This window comes from Sinohyriopsis cumingii, chromosome 1, assembly GCF_028554795.1.
Source record: "Sinohyriopsis cumingii isolate HCF-2022 chromosome 1, ASM2855479v2, whole genome shotgun sequence".
NCBI lineage: Eukaryota > Metazoa > Mollusca > Bivalvia > Unionida > Unionidae > Sinohyriopsis > Sinohyriopsis cumingii.
In genome coordinates, this window is record NC_142961.1 from 35,847,087 (window position 1) to 35,865,977 (window position 18,891).

Here is an 18,891-nt window from a genome sequence, read left to right on the forward strand (position 1 = left end):
CAACAGCACTTTATTGTTCAAACTCAGTTTGGTCTATACACCTATATTACTTCTATTACTTGATACGATCGCGTGGATAAACAAATGTAGTACCTAGGGATAAACTGTGGACTTTTGCGCAACGAAGATAGGAAGCTTCGCATATGTGGTGTAATAAATGTTTTTTCGTAACAAAAGTTAGTTGTCGGTGTACCTTCACACGAGTGATGCCTCCTTCAGTTCTATTCTTAAACTTGAAAGAAAAGAAGCCGGTAATAGAGAAATATGCACAGTGTAAAAGGCATGTTCTTTGCAAGTTAGCAATATTGCTATTGATTGGTGATGGGCTCTACGTTCACAACAGACCCATGACTTTCATTCAAAACTCTTTCACATATACTAATTGTTTTTCGAGATAAATACCAACATGAACCAAGCCGGACAAAGAACACTTCTACATCCAACTGGACTGTTTACATACGCACGCCTACACAAATCCGGCTTCCTACAAATAGCCAAGAATGTAAATAATAGGCCACTATTTATTTATAGATCTTTAAGCAGATCATAGAACAGCAACTCCTATTAAGAAAAAGACACCCATTTGAAACCTATCATTTACACGACTAGCTTCACTGAGGTAGATCACGTGAAATACGGGACATCAAAACCCATCAAACCTGCCAGGGGCTTCTCGTAGGAATACTCAATCCGTTTCGGAAAACACGGAATGTTTATGTCCAGATGGAAATACAAACTTTCGAGGGTGGTATCATTCAGATTTTTCCTGGATATCATTATATGGTCTGCAGGTAAGAGGCAGCAGAATATGCACTTATTATCCATTTATTTTATTTATAATGCTGTGTTTCACTTTGTTTCATCTATGTTGTGCCATCACATTTATAATACTATGTCGCTCGACAAAAGCATTGTACTATTGTAATTAGTAGGTTTCGAGTTTGATCTCTTGCACCGCTAAGGTCGCCTTTCTACGGTTGGGGTCTCTGAATTTCCCAAACGTTCAGTAAAAAAGACAACAGTATACCCATGCGTCCTTATCTTACAAACGGAAGATATAAGTACTCGATAGACAACTTTAGACTAAGAAATAAACTCATTTCTTACTGAAAACATAAACTCAAAATACAAAATTGTATGAACAAAATTCAAGATTATAGAGGTACTCACGAATACCATTTCCTTTGATTTTGTTGACCTATCAATAATTTTGAATGTAACAATAAATACTTATTGCATAATTATTTGCAAAAAATATTGGAAATATCAAAACTAGCTACATTCCAAATATCAGATAAACGTATTAAGAATGCTTGGAAATTCGACTTCTCGTTATCTAATGATTATTGAGAGACAAATACATTTATCACTTTTATGCCAATGTTATACTTCTGAGGTCTTCGAATAGATTAGATTAAAAATGTTGTACTTTTCACCTTCATCTTTCACAATATTTCTTAAAATAAGTTATCGGGAACTAGGCACAAACATTGCCCCAGAAAGAACGATACATTTTCGATTACATTTGCAGTGCAAATAGCTCAATCGCTGCAAAACATTACATATAATGACGCTTTCATAAGGTTTGCGAAAAAACTTAACATGTTTTGGCCCGTCATTCGAAGTAATAAAACATCAGCAAACTCAATGCGAAAATAACCAAATAGAAACCAATGCTTTGATTAAAATCATATGTATATTTACAATACATACACTTTTGTAAAATAAAGTTTATTTTGTTTTTGTTTTTCTGTTTTATTTTCTCTCATTTTGTCTCTTTGTTTTTGTTAAATTTTAAATTTTTAAATTGCACCAGAATATAACATTACTCAGGACGTTATGTAGTTGATTATTTTATCAGCTATCTTAACATCCCAGGCCGATGCAAGATAAGGAGATAATTTGCGTTTTTCGATTAAATTGCAATGAGAGATTATAGGCATCTGTACATCTTCGTCATCTACTAGTCCACAGTGACTCTGTGTACGTATTTAGTTCCTGAACATGTACGTAATAATTAAGGTCACGGCGGATATAATCCATTATAGTCTAGGAAGATGACTCTCCGGTTTGGCCGAATTATAAAGTACCCAATTATGGATCAATACAGGTCAAACCTATAATTTTCAGTGCCATGGATTAGAGGGGGTGGGGTGTTGGCGAATGAGTTTCTTATTTTCGGGACCTAATTCTTGGCAGAGCTTCTCCATTCATATCTTGAGGAAAAATATATCGGACGTTAATTAGAAAATAAAAAAATAATTTGCAGGAAAGGAAATTCCACTTCCACAAGTTCGACAGTCTATAAAATATATTACTTCTAATAATATTGCTGCTGCTACTACTGCTGCTGCTGATGCTATTGATGCAACAGCTACTTCGGCTACTACTACTGCTAAAACAACAACAACAACAACAATACTACTACTACTACTACTACTACTAATAATAATAATAATAATCTACACTCGAGGGCATTCCAGCAATTGGTCACACACAAAACTGATGTTAGAATGATATTTGTCACATACAAATGTGAAATTGCAACGATATTGGCGGTAAAAAAAAATTTGTTATTAACTCGTCATTAAGATCAAGGAAACTTGAATAGCATATTCCGAAGGAGATTGCAAAGAAGCGTAAATTTCCTGGTCTGAATTTCTGGTTTGATCTCCATTATTTTTATATTTAGCTTTGTAAATGTATTTCTGTCCGTTCTGTTTTAATTAAATAATGGGGATGCCATTAGAGCTATAGTCTTCAAACCGTGAGATATTATTTAATATAATAAATATAACGTAGATCTGTTTGGCGTTTTTAAAATTTTGATCCTTTTTTTGATATGGGGCGGAGGTGTTCATGTTGGGTTTGGTGGGAGGACGCGGTAAAATGAATGGAAATAATACGGTAACTAATATAAAATGTAAAAGGTCATTATGCTTGAGGTTCCTAATCCTAATATTTTCAGTTTAGGTTTTTAATCAGTTTATTGCAGCTTAATACATTTTGGTACAACAATTCCTAAAGCCCTAAAAAAAAATGTGTGCTTGATATTGCAACGGTTTTAAAATTAGGGTAGGTAGTTATTTTTTTAAAGATTAACGGGATGCTAGGGTCGGCAACGAAAACCAGGGACTGTCAGCCGACCGAAAACACAATTTTGTTTAACTTTTGGTGAGTGACAATGAAATGTTTTCCTTAAAAAGGAATAAAGAACCAACTATTTCGATCTTGATGCAAAATTGTGTGTCTTGTGATTTGCAGTTCGATTATTTTCTACACATCTACACATATTTTCTATAAATTTATAGTCTAAAATGTGTTGAGGCCATGGCCATAACACCTTACCGCCCGCGACATAATTTTAATGTTCTAATTTATTTGTTTTATTTTTAGTTGGAATATCAGTCATAATGCTGTACCTGCAAGGAAATCCAGTCGAAGTTGGGTTTTTCTGTGATGATACCAGTCTAAAGTACCCTTACAGAGATAGCACAATCAGAAATGAAGTATTATTGGGAACCAGTCTAGGTGGTGCAGTAGCTATGGTATGCAGAAGGAAATACGAATGAATGCGTGAACCAACAAACGAACAAATACAAATTAAAACCGAACAATATTTGTCAGTTTTGTAACGTAAAAACAATTGAAGTAATGTTACTCGATGATGTAATCCAAGTTACATTGTTCACCTAATCCCACTAATTTCTGTGTTATCTTTTATAATCATCCGACACCCCCTCCCCCTCTTCTCTCTCTCTCTCTCTCTCTCTCTCAAACTACCATTATACAACGGTGAACGTTTCTCCCTTTTTTAATTTCTTTATTTTTATTTATTCTAAAATGTCTAAATGTTTATCCTTCAAAATTAGGTCTATGCTATATCAAGTAATGGTTACATGGCGGTTCAGTAATAGAAATGCTAAGTCATTTGCTCCAGTGCATAGACATAAACAAATTTTGCTCCGACTTTCTTATCGTCATGTTTACGGTGATTTAAACATCGGACAAACCACACATTATCGCATCGATCGCACCTTACCGTTCATCTCCCTAATTTCACCCAGTAAATTCGTATTTAACCTCTTCGTGAACTTAACGATGATTTGATCTTTTCAAAGAAAGCATTTCTTCGAGGTCAATCTTCCACATATAAAGTCAGTTTCAGACCTTGACTAGTGTCTGGTAGGTGACCCTTGCAGATTGATGGTTGGAATTCGTGAAATTCTGTTGATAGGTACTTCACTCAAATGTTACAACATTCTCTGAGTCATGTTTCTTTTTCGTAAAAGGGCGACATTTTACTCACGTTTGTAAATATGCAATGTGCATATGTGGTATACCAATCACAATAACGTTTAATCTGACTTTGTCACCGAGTCGTTTCGTAAAGAAAATGTATGCTTTCTGTTTCTGAATAGCAATAATCACATTCCGGCACAGCAACATTTATTACTGAGTGTACATCATTCAAATAAAGAAAGAATATTGTATACCTATTTTTTTATTTTTTTATTTTTTGCATCGTAATAATGGCTTTAAATTTTTGAACACAAGAAAGAATTATTTTCTTTTGGGTCTATATGTATTGTTTTCTATTTTATTTGTTCACGTGGTCGGATGCGGGAGGTCGCAGTTTCGAACCCGGCCGAGTCATACCAAAGTCTTTTAAAAATGATACTAACAGCTGCCTCGCTATTCGCTCAGCATTAAGAGGTTAGTGTTAGGACTGGTCGGCCTGGTGTCAGGATAATGTGACTGGGTGGGACATCATGCTACATGTCTGCAGCATGATACCCCACTGCTGGACATCATTATAAACTGCCACACTGCCGACATCGTAGCGATATGACTGAAAAGCTTTTAAATCTACATTAAAAATCCAATCATACACATACACACACGCACAGACACACACACACACATTGTTCACATATTAGTAGCATTTATGTTCACTGAATTATTCTTTAAAATAAGTTTATAATGGCTTTTTACATTGCACGTTTCTTCTATTTATAGATGGTACTTGCAGAATTACTCATATATCTTGATAAAAGAAGCAGAACGAGCACCTCTTGGCCAACATCTCATGTCATGAAACATTTGGGAGTTTTTCTCTTCGGCTTTACAATTAACCAGCTATTCATAACTGCATTAAAACAAAGAGTAGGCCGACTGAGACCACATTTCTTCGACGTCTGCAAGCCAGATTTTAATGCCATCAATTGTAGTCAAGGGTAATCTCTCTCTCTCTCTCTCTCTCTCTCTCCCAGTTATGTAATGAAGAAGTGTACAGATGTCATGTTGCCGGTGTGTTGGCGCATGCACACACAGGCCTGTCAATGCACGCAAAATGCTACAGTTCTTTTTGATGTAATTATTTTAAATCAGTATTCATTTGGAAAATCGAGAAAAACCGACAACAATTTTGCAGAAGTTTAAACCAGTGTCAAGAAAAAAGAGCAGACAAGATAACATGCAAATAACCTAAGGCAATTTCCAATGTGTGTCGTCACGCACGCGTAAATAATCGGCGATTAGGCTATGTTTTTTTTTGGGGGGGGGGGTTGCGCATACGTAAGTTTCGGTCTAAATCTCCTGTCACATGGTTGGACATCTTGGTTCAAACCAATAATCTGAAAAGCGTGTTGACAAGCTACGGAAATCAAGCCTCACTTCCTAAACTTCCTAATCACTGAGTCCAATGAATACTGTTTTAGTCCGCAACAGTACTTCGGTTTTTCCCCAAAACTTAACAAACTAAATTGGACGATCTATTTAGATAGGGTAGTAATATATACCGTTAAAAAGAATGAATAGCTTTAAAGAACACGCTACTTATATTAATTTAAAATTGAATTATGGATGGAATATGCCTTCAATTAATTACATGCTAGTATGTCATTGATTACATAATACTTTATAACAACATTGAGTCCCCTCCCTTCGAATACCAATATATATTCTAAACATTGCAATGATAATAATACTATTAATACTTAATGCACATACTTCAGAAATGTAATGTGTTTGATGCAAACTTAAGATGATAATAAGAGTATGATTGTTATTTATATATTGATCATATACTAAATATTTGTGTTGGCCATTAGAATGGTATACACAGATAAAGTCAGATCTCTTTTACAACTTATGTCATACCTGAAAAATTGCGTTTATGGAATATAATTTGAAAAAGTCAGATGTTTTTGGAAAATATCAACAGTTCCTATCATTCCAAAATAAGCATGAAATTTATTTCCTATCCGATTCGACTGAAATGTTTATTTTTTCCCAATACATACCAATCTTTAAAGAAGTTTGTAAACCCATTGTAACGTAGTGATGTCTCGTTTAATCGTTCAAGTATAGGCAGTACATAGTAAGAAGAAGAATACATTTTTTTTATATAAAGTTATTGTGTAATTGTTTAACAGCTGTATGCCGAATAAAGCCAATTTTGCGCTACGATTAACAACTGTTCTCAGTCCATATCGAATTTAGTGGGTAGCCTCATTCATAACGTATTAACTGTATTACATTCCCAAAACAAACAGTATTGTTTCGAGTTAACCATTGCAAACAAGTACAATGACCAAATATCAGAAGCATGTATGATGTACTAAAATGTAGTCTTTAGTAAACTTATATATATATATATATATATATATATATATATATATATATATATATATATATATATATATATATATATATATATATATATATATATATATAACACGATGTTGAAACCAATGTAATGCTTAATATTTCTTCACCTTAAACACTTTATAATAAATATGGTCGATAGTCACTAGCAACTGTTTTCTTACTACCTTTCTTCACAGTGTGATGAATCACTCTGGTCCAAAGGTAATTTTGAAAATAAAATTAATTAAGATTTCTAACTTGCAAGGGATTATATGGTCTGTAGTTCGTGTACGTATTCGATTTTTAGATTTAATTTCAATATAATGACTTTATAGTCTAAATGACACCTTAAAAAGCAAGATTTTTTAGTTAATAGTATCCATTATTTTAAAGATTTCAAACTGAAGAAATCTTCTCCGGTATACAAATATTTCATTAATATATTTAACGAAATATAAGCATGTAATTAATATATTTAACGGCATGCAAACATTTTATTAATATATCAAACGGCATACATGTTTTTATTACAATATATAACGCTATGCAAGAACTTTATTGAAAATATGTAAAGATGCCAGTTTCTGTCGATCTCTGAAGAGTGCATTAACTTGGGGCCAGAGAACAATAAATTAGATTGACGAGGACAGGCGCTTGTTAAATCGCTATACTGCGATGATTTCTAATGTCTGCGTCGGGAGAAGAAGTGGATCTTAATTAAGCCTTCGATTACTTAACGGATCGCTCACCAGTTATTATGGACTTTTGAGAGAGTGACGTATGTATGGTGAAGTTGTTTGCATTTAAAACATGCCCAATGGAGAGAATGCTGGCATACCTCTATGCTATATTAATGTAATGTGAATGATATTTCTTTGGATATTGTACCTTTGGAAATGGTACGTGATCTAAGCACACTGCTAACTAAAATGACTGCGCCCTTGTGCTAAAAAATCAGCCTGAATTAGTCTAAAGTACACTTTCCATAGCAGCTATTAAAATAGAGAAAATAATTTTTTCCAGACTAGACAATACCAGCTTCTGAGAGTGCAATGAATGAATTACCAAATATATAAAATGTGAAAAGGTTATCGGCTCTTTTTTATACAATTTATCTCTGAAGGTTAGGAAGTGAAAATGACCAAGTGGAGCTAGCACTTTTTTGAAAGGTGCACATCTGGAGTAAGGCCAAGCTGTATACTCTATAACCCATATTACACCCATCAATCATACACCAAAATAAAGGGAATTAAAGGTTCTTTTGCATTATACCTAAGATATACAAGGTCTTTTTTAAATAGCCAGTAAAAACAGTGAAGAAAGCCGGGTAAATTCGTTTTCTTTAAAATTCTAACCCTATGCAAAATGCGAAACTGTAGAGCACCACCTTAGCCGTTATACGACTAGAAAAGGGACGGTTAACTTCGATTTTATATCGGAATTGTCGGAAGCTGAGTTTTTCTAGATCCGTTGTTTGGAATTCTATAAAACATGCTGACCGCAATTTGACGCATAGTTATAAAAGGAGGTAACTATATTTAATCCTGATTGGTTACGCTAAATAAGGAGCGTGGTTCCAGAACGAAAGTTCCTTGAGGTTAAATTGCCCTCATCGAAAGAAATCTAGTCAGTCTGCAATTTTCCTGCAAGAGTGAAAATATAAGGGACTCCGCGACTGAATTGGGAAGAAATTCTCTCGTAAAACATTGGTCAAAGGGACCGGATGTCTGGAAAGTCAACAGGCACAGTTTTGGTGGTAGAAGTGAACAAAGCTTGAAAGCACAAAGGTATCTGCGTCAATTTCATGTAGTTCGTTGATACCAATATAATGATTTGCTTGAATTTAACTGTTTATATTTGCATGAATTGTTTTGTTTAAATCCGTAGATCAATTCTCTTGAAATGAGTGTAACTGTATCTGAATCCGTATAATGATCTTCTTTATACAAGTTTGACGAATTGTTTGAATTTGTCGTCTTGATTATAATAGGAATCTAAGAATTTCATGCATTACTTTAGTTGATATGAGTAATGAAAATCCGTGTGAATTCTCCGATTTTAGATGATTTCACTTATAATAAAGACTTGCATGTGTGTATTCGCTGAAAAAAACATAGTTAATGCATATAATGAATTTCATTCATTCATTTGTGTAATTGAGTCTAGAACGTAACCGTTATGTCACGTGTAATGTTGAAATTAGTAATGAAATAGCTATTAGCTGTAAGTGTCATACTTTATTTTAATATTTACTCGATCAGGGCAACAACATTACAGAGGGCGATCACCCTCTAGATGACGATAGCCAAATAAAGCGGACACCTTGTAAGAAGGTACAGCCTCATAATACCACACCACCAGTAGCAGCCGCTACAGTATCAAACGGCATACATGTTTTTATTACAATATATAATGATATGCAAGCATTTTATTAATATATCAAACGGCACACATGTTTTTATTACAATCTATAACGGTATATCAGCATGTAATTAATATATAAAATGGCATACATGTTTTTATTACAATATATAACGGTATGCAAACATTTCATTAAGATATCAAACGGGATATATGTTTTTGTTACAATATATATCACGGTATGCAAGCAATTTTACTAATATATATTATGGTATGTGTAGCGGTTTGCTACAGGTGGCGGTGTTGTGAAGTTGTACCTTATTTATTTGGCTATCGTTATCTAGAGGGTGATCGCCCTCTGTAATGTTGTTGCCCTGATCGAGTAAATATTAAAATAAAGTATGACACTTACAGCTAATAGCTATTTCATTACTAATTCCAATTAACATTACACGAGACATAACGGTTATGTTCTCGTCTCAATTACACAAATGAATGTTGTTGCCCGGATCGAGTAAATATGGAAATAAAGCGTGACATTATAGATGGAATAAAAAGAGATCTGAGCAGATATATAGAACAGAATGACACCAGCCCCCGTACATGGAAAACACAAATTAATCAAGTACATAACCAACTGGGAAAATACATTACATTAGGAAGATACACTTCTTTTTTAAATAAATCTTTCAACGAATTCCGAACACAAATATATTTATTTAAATAGCCGATCTGTTTTAAATGGTAGAATTAGTTCATTATATAATCGAGTGAATGATCGAAGTCATTGTCTTGTACAATTTCATAACCTGCTTATTCCGGTCCTCTCCGACTTCACTATGGTGGTTCCTCTAGGTCCTTTCGCTTTTTCCCTTTTCCGACCTCCCTACTGTACTGCCTCTTTTCGACCCTCAAACTTTGTGTGGGTAGGTGGATACGTAAGTACGTAGATACTTCAGTGGATACGTCCTTGGAGCTATTTCACCTTTCAAAATAGACAGAGAGCAACCTAAATATTTTGTCAGTTGTTCTCCTGAGGAACAAATCATTACTCCCCTCTCGTTATGTCAGATATCGTTCTATCGGAATTCGAACAGACCAAAGGCTATCTGGTCAAGCTAAACATGGCAGACCATAAGCAAACATAGTTTCACAAGATTAATGTACTTTCTAATGGCTATTTCATTACTGATTCCGTTAACATTACACGAGATATAATGGTTCCGTTCTCGTCTCAGTTACATAAATGAATGAATAAAATTCATAAGGCGGTTTAACTACGTTATTTTCAGCGAATACACACATTCAAGTCTTTACCTTACGTGAAATCATCTAAGATCGGTGAATTCAACGGATTCTCGTAGCTCATATCAACTAAAGTAATGCATTCAATCTTAGAATACCCAATTACTATACAAACAAGACGACAAATTCAAACAATCATTGTACGAATTCAGATACATGAACTCAACACAGTTATACGCATATCAAGAACAGTGAGCCACGAATTTAAACAAATAAATTCATGCAAATATAAATAATTAAATTCAAGCATATCATTATATAGGTATCAACGCACTACATGAAATTGACGCAAATACATTGAGCTTTCAAGCTTTGCTCGCTACTACCGCCAAAACTGTGTCCGTTGATTTTTCAGACATACGGTCCCGTTGACCAATGTTTTACGAGAGAATTTCTTCCAAGTTCAGTCTCTGAGTCATTAAATTTTCATTCTTGCGGGAAAATTGCAGACTGACTAGAGTTTGTTAGGATAGGGGCAATATTTAAAACCCAAGGAGAGTCGAGTGGAAAGCACGCCCCTTATTTAGCGTAACCAATCAGAGTTAAATATTTCACCGCCTTTTATAGCTAGGCGCCAAAATTGTGGTCAGCATGACTTATATAATTCTTAACAACAAATCTGGAAACTTTCAAATCTGAAAGTTCCGATATAAAATCGAAGTTAAACGTCCCCTTTCTAGTCGTCTAACGGCTACGTAAACGAAGGTTTAATTAAGAATAGCTTCCTCTCCCGATACAGACATTAGAAATCATTGCAGTATAGCGATTTAACAGGCGCCTGTCCCTATAAATCTAATGAATTATTCTCTTGCCCCAAGTTAATGCGCTCTTCATAGATCGACAGAAATTTGCACCCTAACAGAATGCAAACATTTTATTTATATATTTAACTGTATGCAAAATTTTATTAAATTGTAATATTTATCAGTATGCAAGCATTTTTAATATATGCTACGGTATTATTAGTCACTTCATCGACAACTTTGTTTTTATAAAATCTTCTCAGATTTTAGGTACATTTTATTGTTTACCTTTTCAAGGGAAATTATATAAATATTATGCAAAACATAATTATCGCATTCTGTGATAACGGTAAATTCGTCTCCTAATATGGGAGTCTGTTTCATTCATCTTGCATGCTTTGTATTCCAAAAAATGAACACATTTTCTTCTTGACTATGAATCTACGTTGCTTCGAAAGATATTATGTAAATTTTGTAATGTCCGTCATTGATGATCCTCCACTGTAAATGATACGAAACAGAATTCTATCTGGTTTTGGACTTCTGTACAAATGTGAGAAAATGGTTAATACAATATAAATACTCTAATGACGGGGGTTTGACAAAGAAGTAAATAAAGGGTTTAACTGTGGCATCATTGACTTTTTCTTAGCCTATTATACTTGCCAGCTGGTGTTAGGATTCGCTTTGTCAAATTATTATAAAGTGTTTTTCACTTTCGTTTTGTTATCAGACTGGTTTATGTTGTTATTTGGGTTTCAAGCCATTTTTCGTGTCATGATAGGTTATACATAACGACAAGTATAACTGGTGGAGGAAGAAACCGGGAAAACCCCGGCAAAAACCACTTACCCACGGAAAGCTACAGACAATTGCCGTATATCCGCACATTAGCCGAGCCAGAGTCTCGAACCGATAGAGATGGGATGGTAGTTATCGGTAAAGGCGAGCGATTTAGACTACTCGGCTATCCGAGACCCCCCACCCCGAAAAAAACTTTTTATGTACCATTTCATCTGAAACATCTAAAAACTTGATAATCATTAGGGTAAATTCAGTGACCTGAACTATATAATCTACTTCTATCCAAATTCCATTTGTTTTAGATAATATTGACTTTCAGGCCTAAAATCCTTGTAGAAACAAAAATGTTTAATACATCAAGAAACGCTTTAAGAGATGCGCATGCTCCATCAATACCGAATGTAGTATTATTTGCAGACCGTGAAAGTAAATATATTCTTTGCATTTTGGTAACCTTTTAATTGTTATCATTTGTGTCAATATTTCTGCACTTAGAAAAGAAGATACCGTTTATTTTTTTATTTTTTATGGGGTGGGTGGGTGGAGGTAATGGTGGGGGACACTAATAAAGGACCTCAAGAAAACATTGAACAATTCAGTTGTAAAGCGAATAGGACTCACTGCTGGAGATACAATGCGATTAACTGCGTGTACCCAATGACGTATACATGGTCGAAGATTATGAAAGTCTTGCGTATTATGAATAAATTTCCACGAAACAGAATCAAAAACGTTTCTAATTCAATAATTATTTAAATATCCGGTATTTGTAATTATTTAGTAATTTGCACTCTGTCATAAATAATCACAATTGTTGAGTAATAAGACTTCCAAAAAGAAAAGAAACAATAAAAAACGTTTTAAAATCAGGCATCATTCAATAATGACTTTTTAAACTCAAATATCGTTAAATAATGAATTTTACCATAATGTAACATTCAATAATGGTTAAATTCTTTTACCATATATCATGATGCCGATTTGTAAACATTGTTAAGAAATAACATAGTCCATCATACGCCCAACTGTCCTAGTTCAACATAATATTTACTAACCCTAATTACTCCTTTGATGTGTTAATCGCCAAATCATTAATACAGATAATCTTGATTTGTATACATGGCCCGATTACGATAATGAAGTGCCTTGGGCTAATATGAGTGAAGGGCCCTTGAATGTGTTGCATATTGCAACACAATTTATAAAGTCATTTACATATTTATTTATTTACCTATGCAAAATTAACAAAACATTTTTACTCAAGGTAACTTCATCAAACATTATCTAAATATAGAACGGAGGGCTTAAAGGTGGGCCCACAAAATATGAGGGCCTAACGCTATAGCTTTATTTTATTGGTTAATCCGGCCCTTTAAATGCTTTAGTCGAAAATTTGCACAGTTTTGTTATAACTTTAGTTTGTTCACTAACAGACTCCATAAAAATATCTTTACAGATACATCACAGAATACACATGTATGAATATACATGTATCCCAGAGAGAGATCAACGAGAGCCGCTTATCCTTCCCTTCCGGGCATGCCTCTATAGCCATGTACTGTGCTGTTTATATTGGGGTAAGAGATACCTCAGAGATAAAATTTAAGAAAATGAAAGCACACCACAGTGCAATTAAAACATAGTGGTTTGTTTAGATTATTACTTGAAAAGAATTTTAAAAAATTTAAATAGTGACAATATGTTATTAAGTTTGTAATCATTGCAATTGTTCTTAAGAATGAGGTCTGTGTTGAACATAATATTTTATCACATCAGGCATCTGGCTGATACACACCAAGTGTTTTTACTGTAGTATCATATATTGTGATAGTCACTTGATTGATATGTGGTAAACACGATGAGTCAGCATTGTCGATATATCCGGTCATCCGGGTATTCACGGATCTTGCTTCATTCGGAGTTGTTGTAAACTTGGCACGCTTCGTAAGAGTACTAGGAGGTTCAATATCGGATTGCAAATTGAATATTGAATATAGTTCCATACTATTCGTTTTTTTATGTCACCTTGCAATTCCTAAATTTTAACCATCAAAACTACTCATTGGTCACTTGATTTAAAGTATCATCGTTTATCATGCAAGACTGGAAGGAACACAAAAATGGAAGAAATTTTTCATTCCCTCGAATATCGCGCTTTTCCTTATTTGGAAATAATCAAAGTTTGGTGCTCCGTCGCATTCATATTGGGAAATCAATCTTATTCTTATTCCATTTTCAGTATTACATTCAGGTGCGCTTGAGCGTAACGTACTCCAACGTCCTGAAACCAGTCCTTCAGTCTGTGCTAGTTCTTTTGGCGGTTCTTAACGGTCTGACGAGGATAACTGACCACAAACACCACCCAATTGACGTCATCGCCGGTTACTTCGTTGGAGCTGCTATTGCATCCTTTGCTGTAAGTGCCAATTATGACGATTTTTCATTTAGTCTCTTCCTCGTGACGTCTTTTAAAGTATATCTGATTCCTGCCTTTAATTGGAATGTATGAAGAGAGAATTAGACGAAAGCTCTTTTAAAAACGACTACAAGTTCTGTCAGGCCGATATTCAAAAATATGCATATTTGATTGTCAATCATCAATGTGACACGATACAGTACGGCAGTGCTGTCCAACCTTTTTGACACCATGGACCACTGACAAATGTTTCTTGAAGTCGAGGGCCGCAGCAGAAAACTTAAAAGCAACGACTATAAAAATTATTCACAATTGTTTAGCTGGTTAAGAAGATATACTATGAAAGTAGGCCGTTGACTTCTTTTTTTTACATAAATGTAAAGAAAGTGCTCGAGCTCTGGCGGGCCATTTAAAATCAGCCTGCGGGCAGCAGGTTGGACAGCACTGTAGTACGGTAACGTTTAAATTTTTAAAGGAGTGTCTTGGAGGAAATAGTTATATTTTTCTTTCCTTCTTTGCTTGTTTTGAGGGGTTAGCAAAAATAAATATCCCAGCGACCTCTGCTATGATATATAGCTTGAACTTCGAGAACATTTACACTGATTATATATATATATATATATATATATATATATATATATATATATATATATATATATATATATATATATATATATCCAATTCTTTCAGTTAATGCGTACATTTAATTAGTTTTCTTGGTCGAACAGGTCAGTCATTTATAGGAATGCCGGCATTTCAGTACTTTACACAACAAAAATTATGGTTTTACCGATTTTGATAATCAAATACAATCCGTTATATGACCCTATGTTTCCATCTAAATCCAAGTCACGGCACATAAAACTTAAATGACAGCAATCTTTGTTATGGAAGCAGGTTCCACTTCTAATTTTGAAGCAGGGATTGATCTTGAGTAGACTTTAGGAGCAAATGAATAATACCTCTCGATCTCTTCATAATCTGTCATGTTTAATTTTTATATCAGTTCGGAATACTTGGACTAAAAATTGAAAAGACTCCAAACGTGACATCAGATGGGAAGGTTTCCGAAACGTACACTGCTGCTTTAGAGACTACAAGAATGAGTCTGAAAAAGAAATATTTATACGTGGGAGAAGTTTCTTGCGACACAACAATCAGCGTTCTTGAAGAAGGAAATGAAAAGGAGACAGCCATGGACTTTGTATAGTACCTTCAATACAAGTTGTGATTGATAACGCAGTATAGACATCAGGGTCGTTATGTGAGCGCTCGTGCATTCTGGACATTTATATGTGTTCTTGGAGTAAAGATGATCTAAGAAAAGGGATTTTAAAAAATCATGGACTTGTTCGTGAAAGGAACACAACCTTCTTGTTTTGGAAGCAATTCTATGCCACCAATGAAAATAAATTCCAGTAAGCACCAGTAAATAAAGACATTTATCAGGGACTTCGAAACATATCAGATAGTATGTATGTATGTATGTATGTATGTATGTATGTATGTATGTATGTATGTATGTGTGTATGTATGTGTGTGTGCGTGCTTGCGTGCGTGCGTGTGTGTATGTATTTGATCCAAAAATATAACATATAATAACACACACACACACACACACACACACACACACACATATATATATATATATATATATATATATATATATATATATATATATATATATATATATATATATATATATACAGAGAGAGAGAGATATGTGTGTGTGTGTATGTATGTGTGTTCGTGTGTAATAAAGTAATTGTGCGACAGTGCAAATTAAAATCTATGAACCTTCCCCAGAGCATTATTATTGACAAGTCTGCTTGGGTCTTGCTGTTGCTTCTGGTACGGATGTATATATTGTTGTTGTTTTTGTTGTTAGTGTTATTGTTGTTGTTGCTGCTGCTGTTGTGCTCTGGACCCGTGGAAACTTGTACATAATGGATGGTTCCGATCGGGTTGCTTACCATATTTATTCCTGTATTGCATGACCAATCTGCAAACGCCATCGATCCTGAACTGCCGTTGTTGGTTTAGTCGACAGGTCTGGGTCTGCATCGAATAGCATAGACCCATGTTATTAACATAATTTTCCTTCGTTATATTAACTCTTGTCTGATTTCAAGAGAAGGAATCATTAAAACTTTGACACAGCCAAGTAAACAATCCATATGTTTTTGAAATAGGTAAGTAAACAATGTATATGTGTTTGACATAGTCAGTAAATAATCCATATATGTTTGAAATAGTCAAGTAAACAATGCATATATGTTTTGAAATAGTCAAGTTATCAATGCGTATGTGTTTGAAATAGGCAAGTAAACAATGCGTATGTGTTTGAAATAGTCAAGTAAACAATGCATATGTGTTTGAAATAGTCAAGTAAACAATGCGTATGTGTTTGAAATAGTCAAGTAAACAATGCATATGTGTTTGAAATAGTCAAGTAAACAATGCATATGTGTTTGAAATAGTCAAGTAAACAATGCATATGTGTTTGAAATAGTCAAGTAAACAATGCATATGTGTTTGAAATAGGCAAGTAAACAATGCATATGTGTTATCCCATGCTCGATATATTCTGAAAGCAATAAACCTACAACAGCATTGAGGAAAAAGCGAAATAGAAATTGGCGCAAAGGAGTCTATGACGCAATCAATGTTTCGAGACTAGCGACAGAGATTGAATGGAACTGTTGAATTTATGTAGTCCGCTCGATCAGTGACCGTATTTGATTGACAGTACTTCATAAGACACAATGCAATTTCTGTTACTGGTATTGATTCACTAAATAAAGACAAGAAGCTTCAGTTCTTTTATAATTAGAAATTCCTAAATCAGTAACAGTTCGAAAATACATTGGATGTAAATCTCATTTCTCCATTTCAGTATTATGACTGAGATACTCTGCTACGTTTGAATCGTTTCTGCTTGCTCAACATACACTAAAATACCCTGTCAAAACTTTCTGGAAACCAATACATAATTTTTCAAACTTATGTAAACTTAATGCAAAGAACAGTTATACTATTGTTTAGGAAAATTCACCTAAATTCATATGAAACTAATCTTGCTTGATGCTTTCAAACAGAAGACAAATTAGAACAATATTTCTATTTGTGTGCTTAGATCCAGAATTGCCTTCACTAACTGATGTTATTAATACCTCTCTCTCATCAGGGGAATTCCCATCATTTTTCAAAACTGTCATTGTAAAGCCTCTGCAGAAGAAATCAACACTAGACCATAACGATTTAAAGAACTACCGCCCGTTTTCTAATCTCCCATTCATAACAAAAATCTTAGAAAAGGTTGTTCTATCCCAACTTGTATCTCATCTGAATTCAAACAGTCTTTGTAGCAATGTACAATCTGCATATCGCCCTTGCCACAGTACTGAAACTACTCTTTTAAACATTCTCTCTGCTTTGGATAGCGGAAAGATTACAGTCCTTGCCCTCCTTGATTTGTCTGTAGCATTTGACACAATAGACCATGATATATTACTTCACCGTCTCCAGCTTGTATTTGGCATTCATGATACAGTCTTACTGTGGTTCAAGTCCTACTTGGTCAACAGGACACAGATTGTGTCTGCAAATGGAATACACTCCAGCCCAGTTAATCTATGTTGTGGTGTTCCACAGGGGTCTGTTCTAGGACCTGTTCTCTTCATTCTATACACTCAGCCGTTCTCAAGTGTCATAGATCATCATCCAGTGTCTCAAAAATTGTACGCTGATGACACCCAAATATACAAATCTAGCCACCCAACTGAAGTTGACGCTACCATCCAAGGTGTAGAGAGATGCATTTCTAATGTGAAATAATGGATGACATGTAACAAGCTGCAGATGAATGATGATAAAACTGAGGCCATTCTGATCACAACACAAAGACTTTCTCATTCACATCATTTACCTCAAACAATAAATATCAGCAACACCAACATTAAATTCACAAAGTCAGTACGAAACCTAGGTGTTACTCTGGACAGTACTCTCACATTGCACCAACATGTCATGAACATATGCATGGCTGCAAATCTTGAGCTGAGACGCATCAGCTCCATTCGCAAATATCTTTCAGTTGATGCCAATTAAACACTTGTGTGTTCATTAGTACTTTCAAGACTGGACTATTGTAACTCAGTTATGTCTGGTTCATCACAATATCTACTCCAGAAACTTCCAAAAGTTCAAAACACAGCTGCTCGGATCATACTTACAGTACCACGATCAGAGCACACCTCCCCGCTGCCCTGTACTCTACACTGGCTATCCATTCGATCCAGAATCAACACACGTCCCCGCTGCCCTGTACCCTACACTGGCTATCCATTCGATCCAGAATCAAACACAGAATTTGTTCTGTGTGCTTCATTTCATTGACAGACTCCAGTCCAACGTACCTATCCGACCTCACCCATGTGTAGACACCAGCAAGATACTTACACTCCTCTTCTGAATATCATATACTCATTATTCCCACTATGAAAACAAAGTCATATGGACAACGTTTTTTTTTATTTATACCTTTTTATTTATACCAGGGCCTAGCAACGTGGAATGAATTGCTCACTGTACTTAAACACAAAGGCACAG

General features: G+C 34.7%; 1 protein-coding gene across 1 annotated transcript; it reads left to right on the forward strand.

The window, feature by feature from the left end:
- The first annotated feature begins 491 nt into the window (after positions 1–491).
- LOC149806700 (phospholipid phosphatase 1-like) lies at positions 492–15,732 on the forward strand. The gene is made up of 6 exons (XM_089956745.1): positions 492–791; positions 3,397–3,548; positions 5,020–5,237; positions 13,321–13,441; positions 14,104–14,280; positions 15,287–15,732. The coding sequence occupies exons 1-6, from the start codon at positions 710–712 to the stop codon at positions 15,488–15,490; spliced, it is 954 nt and encodes a 317-aa protein (XP_089812871.1). The 5' UTR covers positions 492–709; the 3' UTR covers positions 15,491–15,732.
- The last annotated feature ends 3,159 nt before the right edge of the window (positions 15,733–18,891 follow it).

Excerpts from the sequence above, each read along its gene's own strand:
- LOC149806700 (XM_089956745.1), top strand. The coding sequence starts at position 710 with ATGTTTATGTCCAGATGGAAATACAAACTTTCGAGGGTGGTATCATTC. Across the intron at positions 3,549-5,019 it reads TAGGTGGTGCAGTAGCTATG|ATGGTACTTGCAGAATTACT; the intron begins GTATGCAGAAGG and ends TTCTATTTATAG. Across the intron at positions 5,238-13,320 it reads GCCATCAATTGTAGTCAAGG|ATACATCACAGAATACACAT; the intron begins GTAATCTCTCTC and ends ATATCTTTACAG.